The sequence below is a fragment of the Apodemus sylvaticus genome, chromosome X, assembly GCF_947179515.1.
Source record: "Apodemus sylvaticus chromosome X, mApoSyl1.1, whole genome shotgun sequence".
Classification (NCBI taxonomy): domain Eukaryota; kingdom Metazoa; phylum Chordata; class Mammalia; order Rodentia; family Muridae; genus Apodemus; species Apodemus sylvaticus.
In genome coordinates this window covers 91,467,835-91,488,214 of record NC_067495.1, presented here as the reverse complement: position 1 = coordinate 91,488,214, position 20,380 = coordinate 91,467,835, and the positions used below count along the sequence as shown (strand labels likewise).

The 20,380-nt window shown below is 37.8% G+C and overlaps 2 protein-coding genes across 3 annotated transcripts in view; one reads left to right on the top strand and one right to left on the bottom strand.

The window, feature by feature from the left end:
• Cenpi (centromere protein I) overlaps positions 1-20,380 on the bottom strand; it is a 57,759-nt gene that overhangs the window by 12,081 nt on the left and 25,298 nt on the right. For both annotated transcript variants that reach the window (XM_052170957.1, XM_052170959.1), the window contains 10 exons: positions 16,924-17,013; positions 16,473-16,601; positions 15,892-16,053; positions 15,536-15,656; positions 14,669-14,760; positions 13,534-13,651; positions 13,075-13,139; positions 10,297-10,391; positions 5,453-5,588; positions 1,268-1,392 (listed from right to left, as the gene is read on the bottom strand). In XM_052170957.1, coding sequence (XP_052026917.1) covers positions 1,268-1,392; positions 5,453-5,588; positions 10,297-10,391; positions 13,075-13,139; positions 13,534-13,651; positions 14,669-14,760; positions 15,536-15,656; positions 15,892-16,053; positions 16,473-16,601; positions 16,924-17,013 — 1,133 coding nt within the window. The remainder of the gene's footprint in view (positions 1-1,267; positions 1,393-5,452; positions 5,589-10,296; positions 10,392-13,074; positions 13,140-13,533; positions 13,652-14,668; positions 14,761-15,535; positions 15,657-15,891; positions 16,054-16,472; positions 16,602-16,923; positions 17,014-20,380) is intronic.
• On the top strand, positions 6,787-7,198 carry LOC127675037 (eukaryotic translation initiation factor 1-like). Its single transcript, XM_052170960.1, has one exon. The coding sequence runs from the start codon at positions 6,806-6,808 to the stop codon at positions 7,145-7,147; it is 342 nt and encodes a 113-aa protein (XP_052026920.1). The 5' UTR covers positions 6,787-6,805; the 3' UTR covers positions 7,148-7,198.

Sequence of the window (20,380 nt, the reverse complement as noted above, 5' to 3'; positions counted from 1 at the left end):
TGGTACATTTTCTATAAAGAATTTTTAAAGTAGGATTTACAAGTGGAATTCAGCATTAGATCATTTGTGTGGTATGTATCAGTTCAGCCTTGAGTACTGCAAAAAATAAAAATAAAGGAAGATACTTGAGGATCTAAATTGAGGATCAAAATTGAGTTGGAGGATGACAAGACAGCTGCCTCTCCAGTACTATGTCTGCCTGCCTGAGGACTGCCATGCTTGCTGATACTGGTCTAAGCCTCTGAAATTTTAAACCAGCCCTAATGAAAGGTTTTCCTTTATAAGCAATAAATAAATAAATAATTCTTTAAAAAAAGAAACTCATCCTTTGACCTCCACACGTATTATTACACACACACACACACACAAACAAACAAATGTCAAAAAGTTAGTTTAAAGGTATAGCAGAGCAGATGATAAAATTCAGAAACATAATCTTTTTCTTATCTGAGAACTGCTATCTAATTCATTTGTACATATTTTAACATTGACCGAGCTCTACAAAGTGCATAAGACATAAAGAAAGCTTGCAGGGTCACACAGCCAATAGGTCCTCCTGCTTCCCAGAAAATGTTCTTTTTACCAGAAAAATTCATACACTTCAACAGTTATCAACAAATGATTAATTTTTCTTTAACGTGAAAATTTTAATTAACAAAGCTGAGTGCAACAGTGCCATTACGAAACAAAGCAATCCATAACAAAGACTTTAATTCCATATGCCCTACAGGGGAAACTGAAAGATAGCACAGCTACAGTTTTAGTGTCTTAAGATACCTCCATAACACACCTTGAAATCACTTACAAAGTTAAATATGGCAGTCAGTCACAAAGAAAAATACTATGTTTCCTCTCATTTGTAGATCTAATAATTTACATAGAGAGAAAATATCATTTCTATATACATATGATAAGAAAACAGAAGCAATACTGGAGAATGGGAGTAGACTAGCAAGAAAGGGTCAAACAGAAAAGGCTTGCAGGAGCAAATGCAGCCAAGGAATGTGATGCTTTGCAATGGACATGTTGAGAAAAACCAGCACTGTGCACAATGAGATACTTCAGTAAAATGTTAAATAACAAAAATAGTAACAGAACTATTATAGCCTGATATTACAAAGTCATATTCCCCCAAAACCATGTTTCTTATTTCCAATGACCCTATCAGAAAATTGATAGGAATTTTATTTTATTATAATTAAATGATGGAGAGAGAATTATGGAGTACTAATTCCTAAAATCATTTAAAGGGAGATGGGGGATGTACCTGTACATAATGTAACAGAGTTGGTTCAAGATAGTGGCATCCAGGCTTAGAAGTGCAGAATGGAAGATCACAGGAGGAAACAATACCACTAATGGAAGGTCATAATTTATATATATGTCACACACCTTTTGGAAAGAATGTTAATATAACATTGATTACTGGCCATTAATCAATAAAGCTTATGCAAAGAATCATCAATATAAGATAAACAATAGTATATCATTACATTTGAACCGATCTTAATTCCTAAATAAAAAGGGTTGCTATTGCTGTGTTTAAAATACAACTCATCAAATACCAACCTTTACTCAAAATTATTTCTAAGACCATTATTAAGATATTTCATTTATATATTGGATAAAAAAGTTATTTTAAAAAATGGGGTACAGAGCTAAACAAAAAAAATTTAAAATGATAAGTATGAATTTAAAAAAAAAAAAGAACAAGCCTCTGAAAGATCAGAATCCCCCCCACACACACACGTCTCTAAAATGAAGGTCCCATTTGGATAGAGGCCAGTACGTCACCCTCAGGTCAAGGTTTTCTCATATCAGAGGCAAATTGCAAACACGGGTCACTATCAAAACTGGTGCTTGAACCAGACTGCTTCACCCAAAGTTCTCTGGAAAATCTCAGACTCATATGGAACTGGAGATTGCTCTTGGAGCTATTCCAAGTCTGGAGGACTAATCTCTCCACATTTACCCTGTTACACACTCGTTCTAATTTAGGATGAGTTTGTTGACTAAAATGCTATATAACTAGACTGGGGTAAATGACCAGTGATGGGATCTTTCGCTTACTTATTTTTTCCTAACACAGGGTCTCACTACGTAGCTTCAGCTCTTCTGGAATGCCATTTGTGACCCAAGTAGACCATGACTTGAACTCATTGTAAATCTCCTGCCTCAGGAACTAGAATTCTGGGGCCACAGGCATATCCTATCACCACTGTTTTGATAACTACCATTTATTTCTATACAGAAAAGCTTATTGAGAACCTTTAGCCTTCTCAACCTTTAAAAACACTTCTAGCCAATAAACTAACATACACAGTTAATGGGATATGAACATTCATGCGTGTCTTCTTACTTTATTGTAGCTCATTCTCTTTCCTCACTTCTTCTCCCCCACCTCCTGCTCTACTTAGGCTGATTACTCCACATCTACCCTGCTTTTGATTTTATGTCACATATATTTCGTTACCTACCTTGTCCCCTTTTATAACTCCGTTTTTCTAGTTTAATAGGCTCCACACAACTCTACCTTGTTATATATCTATATTATATACACATTATATGTAATTTAAAATCTGGGGTACCCATATAATAGGAATTGTGGAATGTTTGTTTTTGATCTGTCTTTTTAAGAATGAATATAATGTCTTCATGCTGACTATTATTCTGTTGTGTGTATATAACAATTTTTTTGCATTCATCTTTTGGTGACCATCTGGGCTTATCCTACTTTCTGGTTATTGTGAATAGCGCAGCTATGGTTGTGCAAATGTCTGTGTTGAACACTGAATCCTTTACTATGTACTCAGATGTGGCATATGACTGGATTGTGCAGCACTTCTGTTTTACTGGGGGATCCCCTTTAGATGGAGGGCAGTAAGTCACCATCAATTCAATGCTTTCTTGTATCAAACTTGCAAACATGGGTTATAATCAAACTATAAAGAAGTTCTGCACCGTTTTCCATTGTCAGCCTTTTAAAAATTATTTCATCAAGTGGATTTACAAATAACATAAATAGTAATTAACAAGAGAAAAATTTTACTGAATATTTCAAAATGAAGAGAATCACATTCTAAATTGTATTGGTAGGAATAAATGCACACCTGATTATTATTAAATTGACAGAGTATGTTTGAGCTAACAGATAAAGCTCCCATTGTAAAAAGTTACATAAGGCAAAAGAATTTCTTTTATATTCACTTACTTTATTATTATGTGTATTAAGGTTTGCTTGCACTTATGTATGTGTACAATGTGGATGGTATGTAGTGCCTGCAAAAGTTCTGAAGAAGGGACAGAATTCTCTAGAACTGAAGTTAAGGATGATTGTGACCAACCATCTGGGTCCTGGGAGGCAAACTTGGGTCATCTGCAAGAAGAGCAAATACTCTTGACCTTGGAGTCATCTCTCCAGCCCCAATGCAAAAGATTTTAAGATGGTAACTCATCTGTATGTAAAACTTATGCCATGACTATTTTCTTAGCACACACAGACATGTGGCTATAAAGGACATACCAACTGAAATAATAACCCCATTGTTACCGAACCTGAATCTCCAGAGGGATGTTCATGTCTGCTGTATGGTTTATTTATTTTTAAATATAAGGCATTTTGACCTGCTGCCAGTTAGTGAATTTTGCACAAGATCTTTGGGGGTATTAGCTGAAGTTCCTGAAGGCTTCTATTCTTGCAAGTTTCTAGCTCTATTGTGATTACAGTCTGTATTGCCACTACCAACCAACTTGGGTGACCATAGTGGTTTTTCAGTCATCCCGAAGGGGTCATGTGTGCTTTGCTAAACACAATGAATATTGAGCACTTAAAATAGATGAGTTTAAATATATTAAAAAGAAGATATTTCATTTAGGTAGGCCAAGTGGTGCACTTAATCCCAGCACTTAGGAAGCAGAGGCAGGTAATTCTCTATGAGTTAAAGACCAGTCAAGGTTTTACAGTGAGTTCCTGCCTCAAAAAGTATTATTTTTACTACAGGACTGGGGAGATGATTCAGAGGTTAAGAGCACTGCCTGGTCATCCACATGATGGCTCACAACCATCTATAATTCCAGTTCCAGGGGATCTGATGCCCTCTTCTTGCCTCTGTGGCAGCAAGTATTCATATAATGTACAGATAGATGTTAGTGCAGGTAAAATAACCATACAAATAAAATAAAAACACATTTTAAAATTCATCATAGCACTGGAAAAATGTGTTAGAATAAGGAAGCATTTCTCTCCAAGTTTCTCCAATATTTATTTGCCATAATCAGTTAACTGGCAACCTGAAAAACAAAGGAACACATTTTTGTAAGCGAATATATAATAATGGCTGGAGATACATGTCAATAGGCAGAATGTTTGCCTAGCACAAGCAAGGCCCTGGTTTCAATCCACATCACCATATAAACTAGGAATGGCGATGCAAGACTTTAATCCCAGTGCACCAGGTGAGAGGATCGCTTTACATCAATATGATAGAGGCTAGAGGCATTTGGGAATAGTGAACCTCAAATGGGTAAAAAGTGCCACCAAAGTGGCAACCCTGTGGAGCATGCTCCTGATCATTGTGGGAGGGCCCAGCTCCCTGTGGGTGGTGACATAGTGGTCTTGGATGCTGTACAAAAGCAGGCTGAGCAAGTCCTGAGGAGCAAGGCAGTAAGCGCTGATCCCCATGGCCTCTGCTTTGAGTTTCCTGCCCAGCATTACCTTCATGGTGGGCTGTAATTACGACACGTAAACTGAAGTAAGCCCGTGCTCCTCAAGTTGTTTTTGGTTGTGGTGTTTTATTATAGCAATAGAAACCCTAACACATTTGGTTATACATCAAATTCGTGGCCACCCTAGGCTACTTTGAGACCTACCTCAAAAAGAAAGAAAAACCAACTAGTTGTTAGTGAATGAAAATAGAAAACTGGGGAGAAAGGAAAACTATACTGGAGACTTTGTGGTGGGTGAGAGTTTGTCCATATTAAATTCTATAAAACAACAAAATGAGTAAAATTATAAAATTACTAGGTACCAGAAAAAAACAAAAACAAAAACAAGCAGTTCAACGTGAGGAGTATAAATCTGAAGAAACAAGATAACATTTTCCTTTATTATGCTAGGGGACAGTAATGAACATAGATGAACAAAAACATGATGCGAGACACAGACTTTTACCCAGGACCAGCTTGTTTATAAGGTCAATATATAGTAATGTGGCATGTGAACTAAACGCAACCAGATTTTCTTCTATACCTGTTCTATCAAAGTCAATTGTTCAGATGAAACAACCCTTGCTCTATTAAAGTCAGTTACTCAGGTAAAAATAAACCATTCATTTCAAAATATGGTTATTTTAACTACTTGGTAAGATCGTAACATACCTTAATGATTATACATGAGATATGAATCAGACTAATAAGGTAACTAGCTGTTATAAATATATGATTTGTGTACTACCTTCTCATAGAAGTCCAGAATAAAGTGCAGCAATAATGTACTGCTGCTCTCCAAGCGCAGTGCAACCATGGACAGCCAGCCTATATACTCTATCAGTTGAGACACAGAATTCATGGATCCACCCAAAGTTGTCTCCCTGCAATAAGAAATCATAATACTTAGATAGACACCAGTAAAAGTGCTCAGCTTGCAAGTTAAAGGTAGGCACAATAAAGCAATAGATGGGTAGGGAATTCAAAAACTGTAAGTTCTTCAATGTACAATTTACTTTATTAAAAAAATAAAAGTACAGTGATTAACCATAGTACTACTCTTGGAGGTAGTTGTTTTCATCTTCCTCTTCTTCTTCCTTCTCTTCTTCTTTTCTGAGATATGGCCTCACTACATAGCTCTGGCTGTCCTGGAACTCACTACTACAATGCAGAACTCAACAGATCTTCCTGCTTCTGCCTCCCAAAAGTTGGGATTAAAGGCATGCACCATCAGGGCCCAGCACTCTTATCTTCTAAGGGACCATTTAGAGCAACTCACTTTTAGCACTTGGAAGGCACTTAAGGAAGGTCAAGTGTTCAAATGCTATGTTTGAGGGTCACTACAGATACATGCACCCTGCCTCAGAAACAGAAATCAAATGAAAATGATCTATGTGGGACTGAAGAGATGGCTAGGAGGGTAAAGCATCTGCCATGTAAGCCTGACAACATGAGTTCCATCTGCAGAAGCCATGGACAGCACTGTCCTCTGACCTCCCACTCAGCACGGCACCTTGTGTATCTGGAACATGGATAAACACACTGCCAGACTAATAATAAGCTCTACAAAATTTTAGAAAGTGTTAACTTTGTATATCATAATGGTACTATTTTAACAGCTGTGATGGGATCTAGGTTTCCTAAGAATTATTCCTAGGAATAATCCAAGGAGAAAAGTAAACCCTGAAGAGCAGTTTGGGGCTAGAGAGGTGGTTCAACAGTTGAGAGAATGCTGCTCTTCCAGGGATTCTAAGTTCCGATTCCAATGGTTAGCTCACAATCATCAGCAAACTTTAGCTCCTGGGGACCCAACAGCTCCTTCAGCCTCCAAGGGCACCTGCACTCACCGGGACACATTATACATATACACTTATCAAAAAGTAATTAAAATAGGACCCAGTCACTGAGCCACCACCGAGGACTCAGCTGCTCTCCCCCTCGAGCTCCCTAGCTTCCTGAGGCTCCGTCGGATCCCCTGCCACCCTCCCTCCCGCCCGCTCGCCTTCTCCTGCAGCCACCTTCCGCAGGCCGCAGCCACCTTCCGCAGGCCGCAGCCACCTTCCGCAGGCCATTTCTACTGAGGAAAAGGAATCGTATCGCTATGTCCTCTATCCAGAACCTCCACTCTTTCGACCCCTTTGCTGATGCAAGTAAGGGTGATGACCTGCTTCCTGCTGGCACCGAGGATTATATCCATATAAGAATTCAACAGAGAAACGGCAGGAAGACCCTTACAACTGTCCAAGGGATCGCTGATGATTACGATAAAAAGAAACTAGTGAAAGCATTTAAGAAGAAATTTGCCTGCAATGGTACTGTGATTGAGCATCCAGAATATGGAGAAGTAATTCAGCTCCAGGGTGACCAGCGCAAGAACATATGCCAGTTCCTGCTAGAGATTGGACTGGCTAAGGACGATCAGCTGAAGGTTCATGGGTTTTAAGTGCTTATGGCTCTCTGAAGTATAAGTGAGGATTTCCTTGCAATGAGTATTTCCCTTCTGTCCCTTGTCATAAGTTTACAAACCTCACAACTTGTATAATGTAATCATTTGGGGTCCGCTTTTAACTTGAACTAATGTAACTCCTTCATGCAATAAACTAAAAAGAGCAAAAAAAAAACTAATAAAAGTTCTTTTTGTTTTGTTTTTGTTTTTTTCGAGACAGGGTTTCTTTGTGTGGCCCTGGCTGTCCTGGAACTCACTCTGTAGACCAGGCTGGCCTCGAACTCAGAAATCTGCCTGCCTCTGCCTCCCAAGTGCTGGGATTAAAGAAATGCGCCACCACTGCCCGGCAAAATAAAGTTCTTAAAAAGAAAAGCCATTGAGTCAATAACTATTGAAACTAGATGACAAATATGTAAGTGTAGTGGATAATCTCAGTTCTTAACTTGATAGGATATAGAATCAGCATGGAACCCAACCTATAGTCATTTCTGTGAGAGATCAGTAAGATTAGGTTAACTGAAGTGTGGGACCACTCACATGAAATGTAGTTGGTACTATTCCATGGGTTGGGGTCCCGAGCACAAGCATGACTTGTTCTGTTTCCTGAATGTTAATAGAATGTGAAGAGCTGCCTCATGGTCCTGCAACCATCCGTTCCCCACCAGAATGAACCATATGCTCTCAACTGTGAGCCAAAGTAAACCCTTCCTTCCAAGTACTTTTGTTGTTGCAACAAAAATGTAATATACTAGGATACTAGGGGTTGGTAACCTGTACTCCGTTTCCCTGTGTGTGTGTGTTTCTATCTTTAGAATTACTTTCATTGTCTATTCATAATTTTAAAAGTATTTTTTAAAGATTTATTTATTTATTTTATGTATATAAGTACATCGTAGCTGTACAAATGGTTGTGAGCTGTCATGGGATTGCTGGGAATTAAACTTAGGACCTCTGCTTGCTCCAGGCATCAGAACTCATTGTGGATGGTTGCGAGCCACCATGTGGTTGCTGGGATTCAAACTCAGGACCTTTGGAAGAGCAGTCAGTGTTCTTAACCACTGAGCCATCTCTCCAGCCCCTTAAAAGTATTTTTTTAATTCCATGGGAATTTCATACAATATATTTTGATCATATTCACTCCAACTCCTCCCTTTAACTCCTCCTACCTTCCTATGCCCCCTCAACTTCATGTTCCTTTTTTTCCATTTTAATAAGCCATCAAGTCCAAATTTTGTGCTATCCATGTATTTCTGAGGCTTATCCACTGAAGGATGGTCAGCCTTCTCAGGGGTGGAGTCTTCTGGTCTGCCAGCATGTTGACCAGCTTGCTCTTGTGCAGGTCTTATGCAGTGCATGAGTTCAGGGTTCCTGTGATATCCAGCCTACCCAGACCTCAAGTGGAAACCTAAGGGTTCTTTGGAAAGTTGGTTGGATGGTGTTTTCCTGGGGCAAACACGTGAAGGAATGTTTTGTTAAAGTAGACACAGGTAAAAGACTAAGGCACACTCAAGAAGGAACATTTCACTGAAACAGACACAGGAAAGAGGATGTTTTGCTACAAACACATGAAAGGACATGTGATGAAGGACTCTTTACTAACAACACACATTACATTGTGTACTTGAGCTACATTTGTCGGGACTCCATAGAGAGAACACATGAAAAAATTCTGGTGGTGTACTACAGTTTCTTGCTGCTTCCACAGACTTGGACTGATTGGCAGACTGATGTCAACTAAAACAGATGCACAGTACTAAGACAAGACATATGCTATCACAAGACATGTACTAAGGTAAGACACATGCTGAGACAAGACCTGTGAAGACACATGATGTTTAGAGAGTATAAATAGGACTCAACAGACACTGATGGAGACTGAGCTAAGCTTGCTTATAGAGCTAGCTATACAACATTTGTGAGTCTCACATCTTCTCTGATCTTTGCTTCCTTCTCTGCTGAGAGAGACACAGCAGAAAAATTTTCCTGGTGTCCCTCAGGGTCTGGTCCCCCCTGGTGACTCATGCTAAGGCTGAAGCCTGGCTGTCTCTGCTAGTAGTGCCACCACTACTGATTTGTGTTTCCTATCCAGACTTTACCAAACTAGACTGCTGGAATATCTGTTAAGTGCGAGTGGATTGAGCAGCCTCTGTTACTAACCTATAAACCAAAATGCCAATTTCCAGACAACACACAAGGGAACTGCTCCAAAGACCCTTTCTAAACAGGTCCATTTCCCCATATCCTTTCTTCTTCACTAACTTTAGTGGTTGGTGGGCTAAAAGGGAGGTTAAAGTGTTTAAAAACACATCATTAAAAAAAGGGTTAAGGGGCTGGAAAGATGGCTCAGAGGTTAAGAGCACTGACTGCTCTTTCAAAGGTCCTGAGTTCAAATCCCAGCAACCACATGATGGCTCACAACCATCCATAATGAGATCTGATGCCCTCTTCTGGAATGTCTCAAGACAGTTACAGTGTGCTTACATATAACAAATAAGTCTTTAAAAAAAAACTCAACGGTTAAAAAGTTAAAGTTACACAGACCTCTAGCTTTTACAATCTTTCCACCTCTTTTCGGGGATGGTTACTCTTATCTCTACCTTTGATTATGCTTACCATTTTTTATAATTTGAAATTTTAAAGCACTAATGAATGCTGTGGCTGGCAGAATATAAGAGAATACAAATAGGCAAAAAGAATCAAATAACTTGATTATGCAATTCCTTGAAAGCATACATTTAATGGAAATTGAAATTCATTTTTAACTCCAAAGCCACAATAAATTAATGTGTGTAACCAAAATACACCTCAGAAATAAAAACCACCGTTAAAATTGAGTCAATATATAAAAATGCATTATATAAAGTAAATAGAAGTCAAAGCTGCAGTATAGGTTCAATATTCCTTTTTTTTACTATATTACCTAGTAACTCAAAAGGGTTGGCTTTCTGGTTTATCTAAACCGTTACTTGGAAAATTTACTTTTCTTTCAGGATTATGGGAATGAAATATGAAGAATAACTAAAACATTTCCAGAAAATTTCTAAGTGTTTACATAAAATAATTAAATTGCATGCCATAATATTAGATTCCATATGCAAACATTTTTATATAGAACATTTCTGTGGCCGGCCACAGGATTCACTCACAGAGGACTGTCTGTCTTGGGTTGCTCATGGGCATCCGTAGTGAGCCAGAATAGCCAATTCTGCAGTAATTCTTTCAGACTCTGAAGAGCACTACACTGAAGAGGGAAGCCAAAACAAAACAAAATCATCCAAAGCAAGTAGTAGTTAGACCTAAGAGAGACTAGAAACAGACTGGACCGTGAAGTTGGCGGTGCCACACTTAGAATTCAAACAACTGCTCCTCCAACATGTTTAGTCTCCAAAGCATAGATGAATGCAAGTGCATGCTTATGGTACCAATTTTTTTTCTAGGACATACCTCAACAAGACTTCTAGCTTAGCCTAGGAACAGAGCTTTCTGTTAACCACACTTCTTTATAACATCCTTTAGATCATCAAATAAACCATCATTCTTGGCCATGCATGGTGGCATAAATCTATAATGGCAGCCCTCAGGAGGCAGAGTTGAGATAAAAGAGTAGTACATAGCAAGTTTGATGCCAGCCTGGGCAGCAGAAGACTACCTCAAAGACAAATTCATCCCTACTGACCTCTCAGAGATCATCTCAAGTTGCTACCAGTAAGAGGTTTCTACCTTTTTTCTCTGTGGAAGAAGTACAAGCTACTTCCTTTTTTGCTGGTTATAACGATTCATTTTCTGTAACTCTGGAAAAGAAACATTTCTAATCTCTGAGTTCTCAGACATTTTACTCTGCCTTCCCAGGGCCTCATTTACAATTCCTTAACTATTTTCACTGAGTCTCATTTGGGGCCTGAAAATTAAAAACTGCTCTTGATTCTTGACTCATTTTCTGTTTCCTTTCCTCCTTCCCTCCTTCCTCCACTCTCAGTAACAAGTAGATATATGGACAAATGATTGGGTAATGCATAGTAGGTTGAATCAAAAACAACTGCTAACTATCAACCACCCCAATCTACACAAATAACAAGCACCTCCAGTTCTCCTGGATGTCCACAGATAAGCAGCTCTGTAAACTGCTGGCATGGGTGAAAATTTTGAAAAAAAACTCAACTAGAAGTTTAGGAGAAAATTGCAAAAGAATTTTTTTGTTCAAAATAGAGTCGCTGAAAATTTAATAGCTGGGATTTTCATTTGAATAATAGGCAATAAAGTGATATGCAATGAATTATGAGAAATACTAACCAGAACAACCTATTTTTCCTGTAAATGTAGCCAACAGTGAGTCATGTAAGAAGCAAAACATTTATAAAAGAAGTATTCTCTCATCACTGCTTTCAAAGAAAAACAGGGATTCAAAAGGAAAGTGGCTCAAGGAATTTTGTTGGCTTTGGTCACTATTACACTCCCATGGTTGTGAAAAGTAGCTCGCATCCCTAATCCTAGTGCCTGGAAAACTAAGGCAAGAAGACAGTTTCAGGTTAAAGATTATCCTGAGTTCCAGGGAAACCTGGGCTACATAGTTGGACCCTGTTTCAACCCCACAAGCTGAACTCCCAAAAACTCTCAAAAAGTGGTAATTAGTATATTTATGAAATATGCTAATATAAGCATTATGTTCAAAACTCTGGCAATGCATTATGATAAAACCATCTTTACATTCTAAGAGACTAGAACTTTGACTGGATTTCACAGCTAGAGTTAATACTATAGCTTGAGGTCTCTTAAGACTGCTAGCCACTGTGTATGCGGCCTGTGTGTTTAACCAGCCTTTATGAGAACAATGTAACAACTGACTCTGCTTCCCTTGGAGTTTCCATGGAATCAGCTTTTCAAACCTAAGCTAGCACATAGCTGTCATATTAAATTATGTATTTTTACATGCCCCTGACCCAGAATAATGCATGTGTATTATTTGTTTAAAACAGCAAATATGCAAGTTGAAAACAACCTTCTAAAATGAACATCCACCATAAATATTGAACACAACACTTATGGATATCAGTTCACATAAATAATAATATTTGTAGTTCTGTTTTATTTTCTGGGTCAATTAGGGTCAGTTGGAATCAGTGGCTTAACCCCTTCTAAAATTCTGTTAAAAGTTTCGGAAAGTAGCACATCCTTGCCAGTAGTTAAATGACTCCAGAAGGAAGGGCTGCTACTTCTTTAATGTGATACTGATGCATTATTGGTGATGGGGAGTTAATAATAGTGCATTTAATCCAGGCACAAAAGCATAAACATAAAACTCCAAGTATAGTTGAGTATATACCAGTGGGTTTGCTCATTGTTCATATGCATTTGACATGTTTTCTTATGATATCATTTGCTGCTTACTAGCATAAAAAGTTCAGGAAAAAATGTGTGATCAAGCTTTCAAACCAGAAAGTTTTATGCATTTTAAATTCCATAATACAGTATAATTACAAAGTCAAAGCACTGGCTAGGTAAGGTAAGACATACCTGTACTATCAACGCCAGAAAAGTGAGGGCCAAAAGGACTGCTGCTACTCCAGCCTTGTCTATGGAACGAGTCCTAGGGAAGTCTATGCTATAATACCTAGCAAACCCTTGTGAAAGGGAGGAAGAGGAGGAGGAATAGGAAAGGAAGGAAGGAAAGGAGGGCAGATAAAATTCCATACCATGACATGCATTATGGTGCATGTGAACAAATGGGTGCACGCGCACGCACACACACACACACACACACACACACACACACATACACACACAACTTGTTACAAAATTACAAATGAGAAGAAAATAGAAATCACTGCCAGAATTCCAATTTGGAATTATGTAACATGATTTAAACAGTTAACAGAAGTATGTTTTTTCCTGAGTATGAGTCAGATATGTTTTGTTTTGTTTTTTACCTTGAAATAAATGGTTGATGTAAAGAAGAGAGGTGCTAGATGATCAAAAAGAAGGGGCTTCACCTCTAGGAAATAGAAAATAAAAGTATTGAAAAATCTTTAATCTTCTATTACATTGACTCAAATAAGTTCAAATTGTGGTGGTTTCAATAAAAATGTCCCCCATAAGCTGATGCTTGAACGCTTGGTCCCCAAATGGTGGCACTATTCAAGTAGGTTTAGAAATCTTCGCCTTGCTGAAGTAAGTATAACAGTGAAGGTGGGCTTTAAGGCTTCAGAGCCTAGTGCCATTATTAATGCACTCTCTGATGCCTTACAATGCAAGCCCTTAGATGCGTGCCTACTGTTGTGGATTCTACTGCTCTGGAACTGTGAAACAACATCAACTCTAAGCTGTCTCAGTCATGGTGTTAAATCACAGCAGAAGAAAAGTAACTGAGAAGTTTTCATGGTACATACCAGAGAAGCTACAGAATGGAATCCAGGCCAGAAGCTGAAGGAACTGTGGCCGACAAGAAAAGCCATCCCAGAGAGGCAGACTTTTATACAGGAATGCCTCACAGGAGTAAAATCCCTCCTGAAATACACGATGATCATAAAACCTTGTATAGAATCACAAAGTCTCTAACAACCATTTTATTTTGTGCTACAGTTGTTTCAGATGCATGAGGGCATCTAGACAATGTTATCCAGCTTCAAACACAACTCAGACATATCCAGGACAAAAAAAAATATACCTGCTAGGACATATGTCAGCCTCCGAACCATTTGTAGCTATTAAGAACATAAAGTCATGGGCTGGAGCTGCTCAGTCAGGGTGCTTACCTCACATCCAGAATCACCTGAACTGGATGTGGTCATGCACACCTGTAATCCCAGCATTCAAGGTGTGGGGCTAGGAGGATCAGATTAGGTATTCAGACTCATTCTCGGCTACTTACTAACTTCAAGGCCAGTCTGGGCTAATAAGGCCCTGAAAAGGATTAATTAATTATAATTAATTAACCCAAAAGAGCACAAGCTAGGAGCTGAGGATATGGAGCAGTGGAAGAATATGGGCTCACCTAGCATGCACAGGCCCTTGGGTGGATTGCCAGCACTTGTCCCAACCTCCCCAAAAAGAACACAAGTAGTAACCCTATAAAATTTGTAGTCCTGGATAATTCAATTAATTTAATGCATCAAATCATTTCTTTTCTTACAACTATAGAACTTTCCATTGTATTTAAAAATTTAAACTTATTCCTTCTTTAAATATAAACATCAGTCCAACTTGGCTCTCTAAATTTCAATTTGGGCAAACACTATTTTTAAAACATGTCAAGAATAAGGAAAATTAGTAAATAAAAATAAAAATTGATGACACCTGGTATCAGAGCTTAGGGTATGGAGAAGTTGGAAGACTGCGTACTTAGTATGCACAAGGCCCTTGGTTTGATCCCCAACACTGCAAAATATCAGGTGGATGTGTGTGATGCATAAGACCATATCTCCAAAAAAAAGAAGAATGTCAGATACTTAAGAAAATACTGCAATCAACACCCAAATAAATCTTAAGAATGATGGAATCACTAGAAACAAAATAGAATCTTACTTGTAAGAAGCACTGCACCCTGACGACCAGGTCCAGAAAGTTTACAAATTCATTTTTTTGTTCATAATTATTCATATTATACCACATACATTCTAGAGAAGAAAACATAAATATAAGCATCTGGTCAGACAATAATAACAATGATACAGAATATATGTATTACTACTCTGAGGTGACCAAAAAAATGACAAATTGAAAAGTTGTAAGATTCGAATAACTCGGCTAAGTGAGACTGTAGATTTCAACAGAGATTTCGAAGTGATAATCAGCAAACATGGTAACACGGGAAAGCTTACGGGAAAAACACTGGAAAAGTTCACTTACAATGAATAATATTAGTTTCATGTCACAGAAATCCAAGTGACAATAAATACATGGTTGAAAATGGATAGGGGTAGTTGAATATAAGCTACAAAAAGTGGGAACTTAGAAATTAAAAATTTACTAGGGTACACATGAAAGCTTCTCTACTGTCACTTCCTTTAAAAAAAACATTGCTAATAACAAATGTGTTATTAAAGGCAGGACTTGATCTGGTCCACACGACCATGCTGGTCACCACAAAGAATCAAGTCTATTATACAATAAAAAGGTGATAGTCTTGTCAACTGACTTTCTCTCAGTTGGCTTAACATTAATCTAATCATTCTTGCCAGTTTCTAAGAATACAAAGAAGAATTCTGAGATTAAGACCAATCATCTGGTAAATTTTGATGCTCATGTAGCAGTGTTTACTTAATACCACTCCTTTTTTATTGTCTTAAAATGATAACACGAAATTCTAGAATTTGTAATTTAGAATAAGAAATCTGTTTACTCTCTTCTTTGACTCTAATTTACCTAATGCTTTAGAGCGTCAGTTCTTACCTTCTTGTAATGTTTGACTCAACCAATAAGATAGCCTCAGTAAGATTGATTCATCTTTGACACAATTAATATAGTGAAGTAGCAGAGAACTATTCAGCACTGAGCTCATCTGAGAAGGTAGCTGTACAGACGGAACAAGTTACCAGTTAGTATAGGAAATGTACGTACGTTTCAGCAAGAAGTATACAGTATATAGGAAAGATACAACCAAAATAAAGGGTATGGGGCCTGAGATAAGGCTCAGTGTGGAGTAGTTTCCTATCATGTGTAAGGCTAAGTTCAGCCCAAGTACTGAGAAAAAGAGGCTCTCCAGATCAAACAGAAAACCCAACTTAGCACCTGCTCCAGTCACATACCTCTAAGCAATGAATGTTCTCTAAAAGTTGAGGAAAATTTTGAAGCTGTTCTAGTGGAAGTGATTTATCACTGCTGAGAAAATCTAACAGGCTCATCTTCTTTTCTCCATATTCTTTGTTAGCAGAATTTAGCGCTGGTATAACTGAGTGAGAATTCCATTTCTAAAGGAGAAAAGATAATACAATAATTTGTCAATGCACCAAAAAGACAAATCTAAAAAGGGTAAAAGTGAGTCAGAAATGGCGGTACACTCTTTTGTCCCAACAGTCAGAAATGGTGGTACACTCTTAATCCCAACATCCAAGAGGCAGAAGCCAAGCCTAGTCAACATAGCAAGTTTCAGGCCATCCAGGCTGTATTTTAGAAAAATACAATCTCAAAAATAAATAGATAAGAAGTAAATAGATATGTAAAATCAGTTGTTAAGATGTTACACCTAATGAGATATGTGGTTTGCATAGAATACTAGATTATCAAAATATAATATGTGGTTTGCATAGAATACTAGATTATCAAAATCTGAATGGTTACTATTTGGCACTAATGGTACGCAAGTCCTTTGGTACTTTAGATTACTTACTCTTTTTAGAGAGCGGCCCATAGTTGGACCTAATGGAAGCTTTACAGGTTCTGGAAAAGCTCCTTGGTTCCTTAGCTTCACAGCAAGGAGAGCTGAAGTCCACAGATTTTTTGAATTATTGAAAAAGATCTATAAATTTTGGTAAAGAAAAGAGGATTAGATACTCATGAATCAGAGCAATTGAGTCCAAAATTATTGTCTGAATGCATATTGATTATGAAATATTTATATTCTTATGAATCCATTTAATGTTTTAAATCAAATCTTTATCTTCATGAAAAACCGTGCATTTTGCCAAGGTTGTGGTCCCAGAATCTGGGAAGCCAAGGAAGGAAGATGAGTTAGAGGCTGGCCTGAGCTACCAGACTGCATCCCTTTCCCAAAGCAAACAAAATAAACAAAAATGTCTTCCATCTTTCTAGGACTGGCTTCCCCCTCAGCAATCCCTTACCTTTTTCCTTACAGGCAAAGATACAGAAATCAAAGTGGGAGCAAAGAATTTATACAGCTCCAACAAAGCCTGGAGGTGGGGCTGCATTCCCTGAAATAAAGGAAGAATTTTTCATTTTTCAATTCAGTATCAAAATGGAAAGTAAGAGCTAATTTTAAACAAAAGGTAATAATAATAATCCAAGTCTAAACCTTTAGACTCTTATTTTACAATGTGAGAGAACTATAAAAAGAAGTTATAGAAGGTATGAAAATGGGCAGCCATCCAGGCAGAGTGGCAAACACCTCCCAACAATCCTCCCAACAGCCAGGAAACAGAAGTAGAAATAAGTGGGAACTCTGAGTTCAGAACCAGCCTGGTCTACACAGACAGCACTAGGCCAGGCAGGGCCAAATAGAGAGAAACTATCTGTGCTGGCTAGTTTTCATACCAGCATGACACAAGGGAGAGTCATCTGGGAAGAAAGAATGTTTACTGAGAGCTGACTCAATAGGATTTTCCTGTAGGCCAATCTGGAGGGCATTTTGTTGACTGATATTCCAGGGCCTAGGCCAATTGTGAGTGGGGCCACCCCTGGGTAGGTGATCCCGTGGTACATGAGAAAGTAGGCTGTGCAAACCATGAGGAGCCGGGAGCCTCTATGGCTTGTGCATCAGCTCTGGAGTTCCCTGACTACACATTGTAATATAAAATAAACCCTTTCCTCCCAAGTATGCTTTAGTAACAGCAATAAAAACCCTAACGGAGACACTGTATCAGAAGAAAGAAGGAAGGAAGGAAGGAAGGAAGGAAGGAAGGAAGGAAGGAAGGAAGGAAGGAAGGAAGGAAGGAAGGAAGGAAATGAGTAACCAGATAATTTATATCAACAATCTTAAAAGAATCTTCTCCACTGGATAAACTTGTTGGTAAGTATTTCCTTATTCACTTGTTCCATGTATTTTCTCAATTTTTCTACCTGTATTTTAGTCTTACAACTCATACTTGCTAGCACAGCATGGCTTATTCAGAACCATACAACAAGATACTGCCACGAAACATGAAGGTGTGTAGGTGTGTGTGTGTGTGTGTGTGTGTGTGTACAAATACAGACACTCATGTAGCCCAGACTGGCTTCAAACCTGCTATGCAGCTGAAAATGACCTTAAACTGCTGATCCACTGTCTCCACTTCCCAAATGCTAGATTTACAGGTATTTGTCATAATGTCCAATTTTAAGGGGTTCTGGGATTTGAACTCAGAGCTTTGTGCATACTAAGTAAGAACTGTACCAACTAAGCTACACCCCCTGCCCAAAATTTCTTAAATTTTTATTTTTAACCTTTTATTTTTATTAACATTATATATATATGTATATATATATATATATATAATATTAACTGGATTTAATGTCATCGTTCAATGCAACAGCTTAACACAGCTTGCATTTTTCACTGCATTGTTGATTATTGCAATAGTTCTACTTCCCTGTATTCCCCTAATATATTCTTTCAATTGATATTAATACTCCATATCAACACAGACAATTTTTTAACAACTACATGTGATATTAGTCTTTGTGTCTGGCTCCTTTTATTCATCCTTAATGTCTTCTAGTTCCATCCAATTTGCTGCAATAAGACTTCATTCTTCTTTATACTGAACATATTCCATTTTACATATTTAAAATGTCCTTTTTATGCGGTCATTTATAGACAAGTACCTCAGCTGATCCTACCTTACCAAATGTACACTCTAAGTGCCACAGTAAGGAAAGGAATACAAGGAGCACTTTGCTCTGTTGACCTCATTTGCTTTCCATGTGAACCCAGAACACTACATCATATGGTAGCTCTATTTTTAGGTTTTTTTCGGGGGGAGGGAGTGGAGGATTCTATATGCTCTTCATAATGGCTGTACTAATTTAAATTCCCATCAATAATAAAGAGTTCCTTTTTTTGCCTTTTAAAAATAGATCTGACTCCGTGCCATAGATACCACTCATGGGTATATACTTGAAGGAAGTTAAATCAGGTATCAGAGACATACTTGTACATACATGTTTATTGCTGCACTATTCACAATAGCAAAAATATGTAACTAAGGGGCTATAGAGACACCCAGGGGCTACCCATATGGAAGTTAACAGCTGTTTGTTAACTCCAATTCTAGGGATCTTCTGCCCTCTTCTGGCCTCTGCAGGCACTGCATGCATGTGGTATATACACATATGTAGGAAAACACATACATAAAATAAATTTTACATATTTTAAAATATGGAACCAAGATATCAATCAAAGTCAATTGATAAAGAAAATGTGGCAAATATGCACAATGGAGTTTTACTCACCCATAAAGAAGAAAAATTATATCATTTGAAAATGGATGAATTAGCAATCATGATGAATGGAATAAGTCAGAATAAGAGAACTGCCTTGTTTTTGCTTCTATGAGGAATCTAGAATTAAATATAAATATATTGGCCAGCCACAATAGCATATGCCTGTAATCCAGACACTGGAGAGGCAGAGGCAGGAAAATTGGCAAAAGTTTAAGGCCAGCTAGGTCTACAGAGCACATTTCAAGAGAACTAAGGCTTCATGGAAAGACCCAGGCACAAAGATATAGGTATGGTGTAGTGTGGTGTGGTGTGTGATGTGTATGTACATATATACACGCATATTAGATGTCATTTATATGTATGAAATGAAATTAAAATGAAGCTTATGAAGGGGACAAAGGTGTGAAATCAGAGGAAAAGAGAGTTAATTTGAGGAAGAAGGCAAAATATTCTGTTTCTCTAATATGTCGAATTTGGGTAGAACTCTCTACATGCACATATATGCATGTGGATGTGACATGAAATCACCAGTGATGGAGAAAATAAAAATAAGAGAGCAATGGTACAGTGATATAGTAAGACCATAACCAAAGGCCTTATTTTGTATAACTATAAAAGGTTAATTGTAAAAATTCCAAAAGGGTTGGCAAGAGGACATATAAAGTATTTCCTGCAAAGCCTGAAAACCTGAGTTTACACCTCAGATCCACATGATGGAAGGAGAGAACTGAGAGAACTTACTCCTCTAACTGTCCTCTGACCTCCACATGTGAGCTATGGCATGTAATGCCCACATGTATACATTCACACCTCATACAAATAAATAGATAGATAGATAGATGGATAGATAGATTGTTAAAGACTTTCAAACAAATGAGCAAAACTAGTCCCCATTAGTCACACTAGCAATTGATTTGTGGGTGGGAAGGGTTGATAATAGCCATTCCAACTTTGATGAGACAGTATCTTTTAGTAGTGATATGTATTTCCCTATGGCTAATGATACTGGACATTTTTTCATATATTTGTTGATTATTTATAACTAAAATTAAACTGTTTAGAAAACAAAAATGTTCCAGTTTAGTCAATGCTGAAAACATCTTGACACCTGTAAACTAATTACAGTGTTTGAGCTGGGCC

What these genes read in the sequence shown, in the direction of transcription:
- LOC127675037 (XM_052170960.1), top strand. Translation starts at nt 6,806, where the DNA reads ATGTCCTCTATCCAGAACCTCCACTCTTTCGACCCCTTTGCTGATGCA.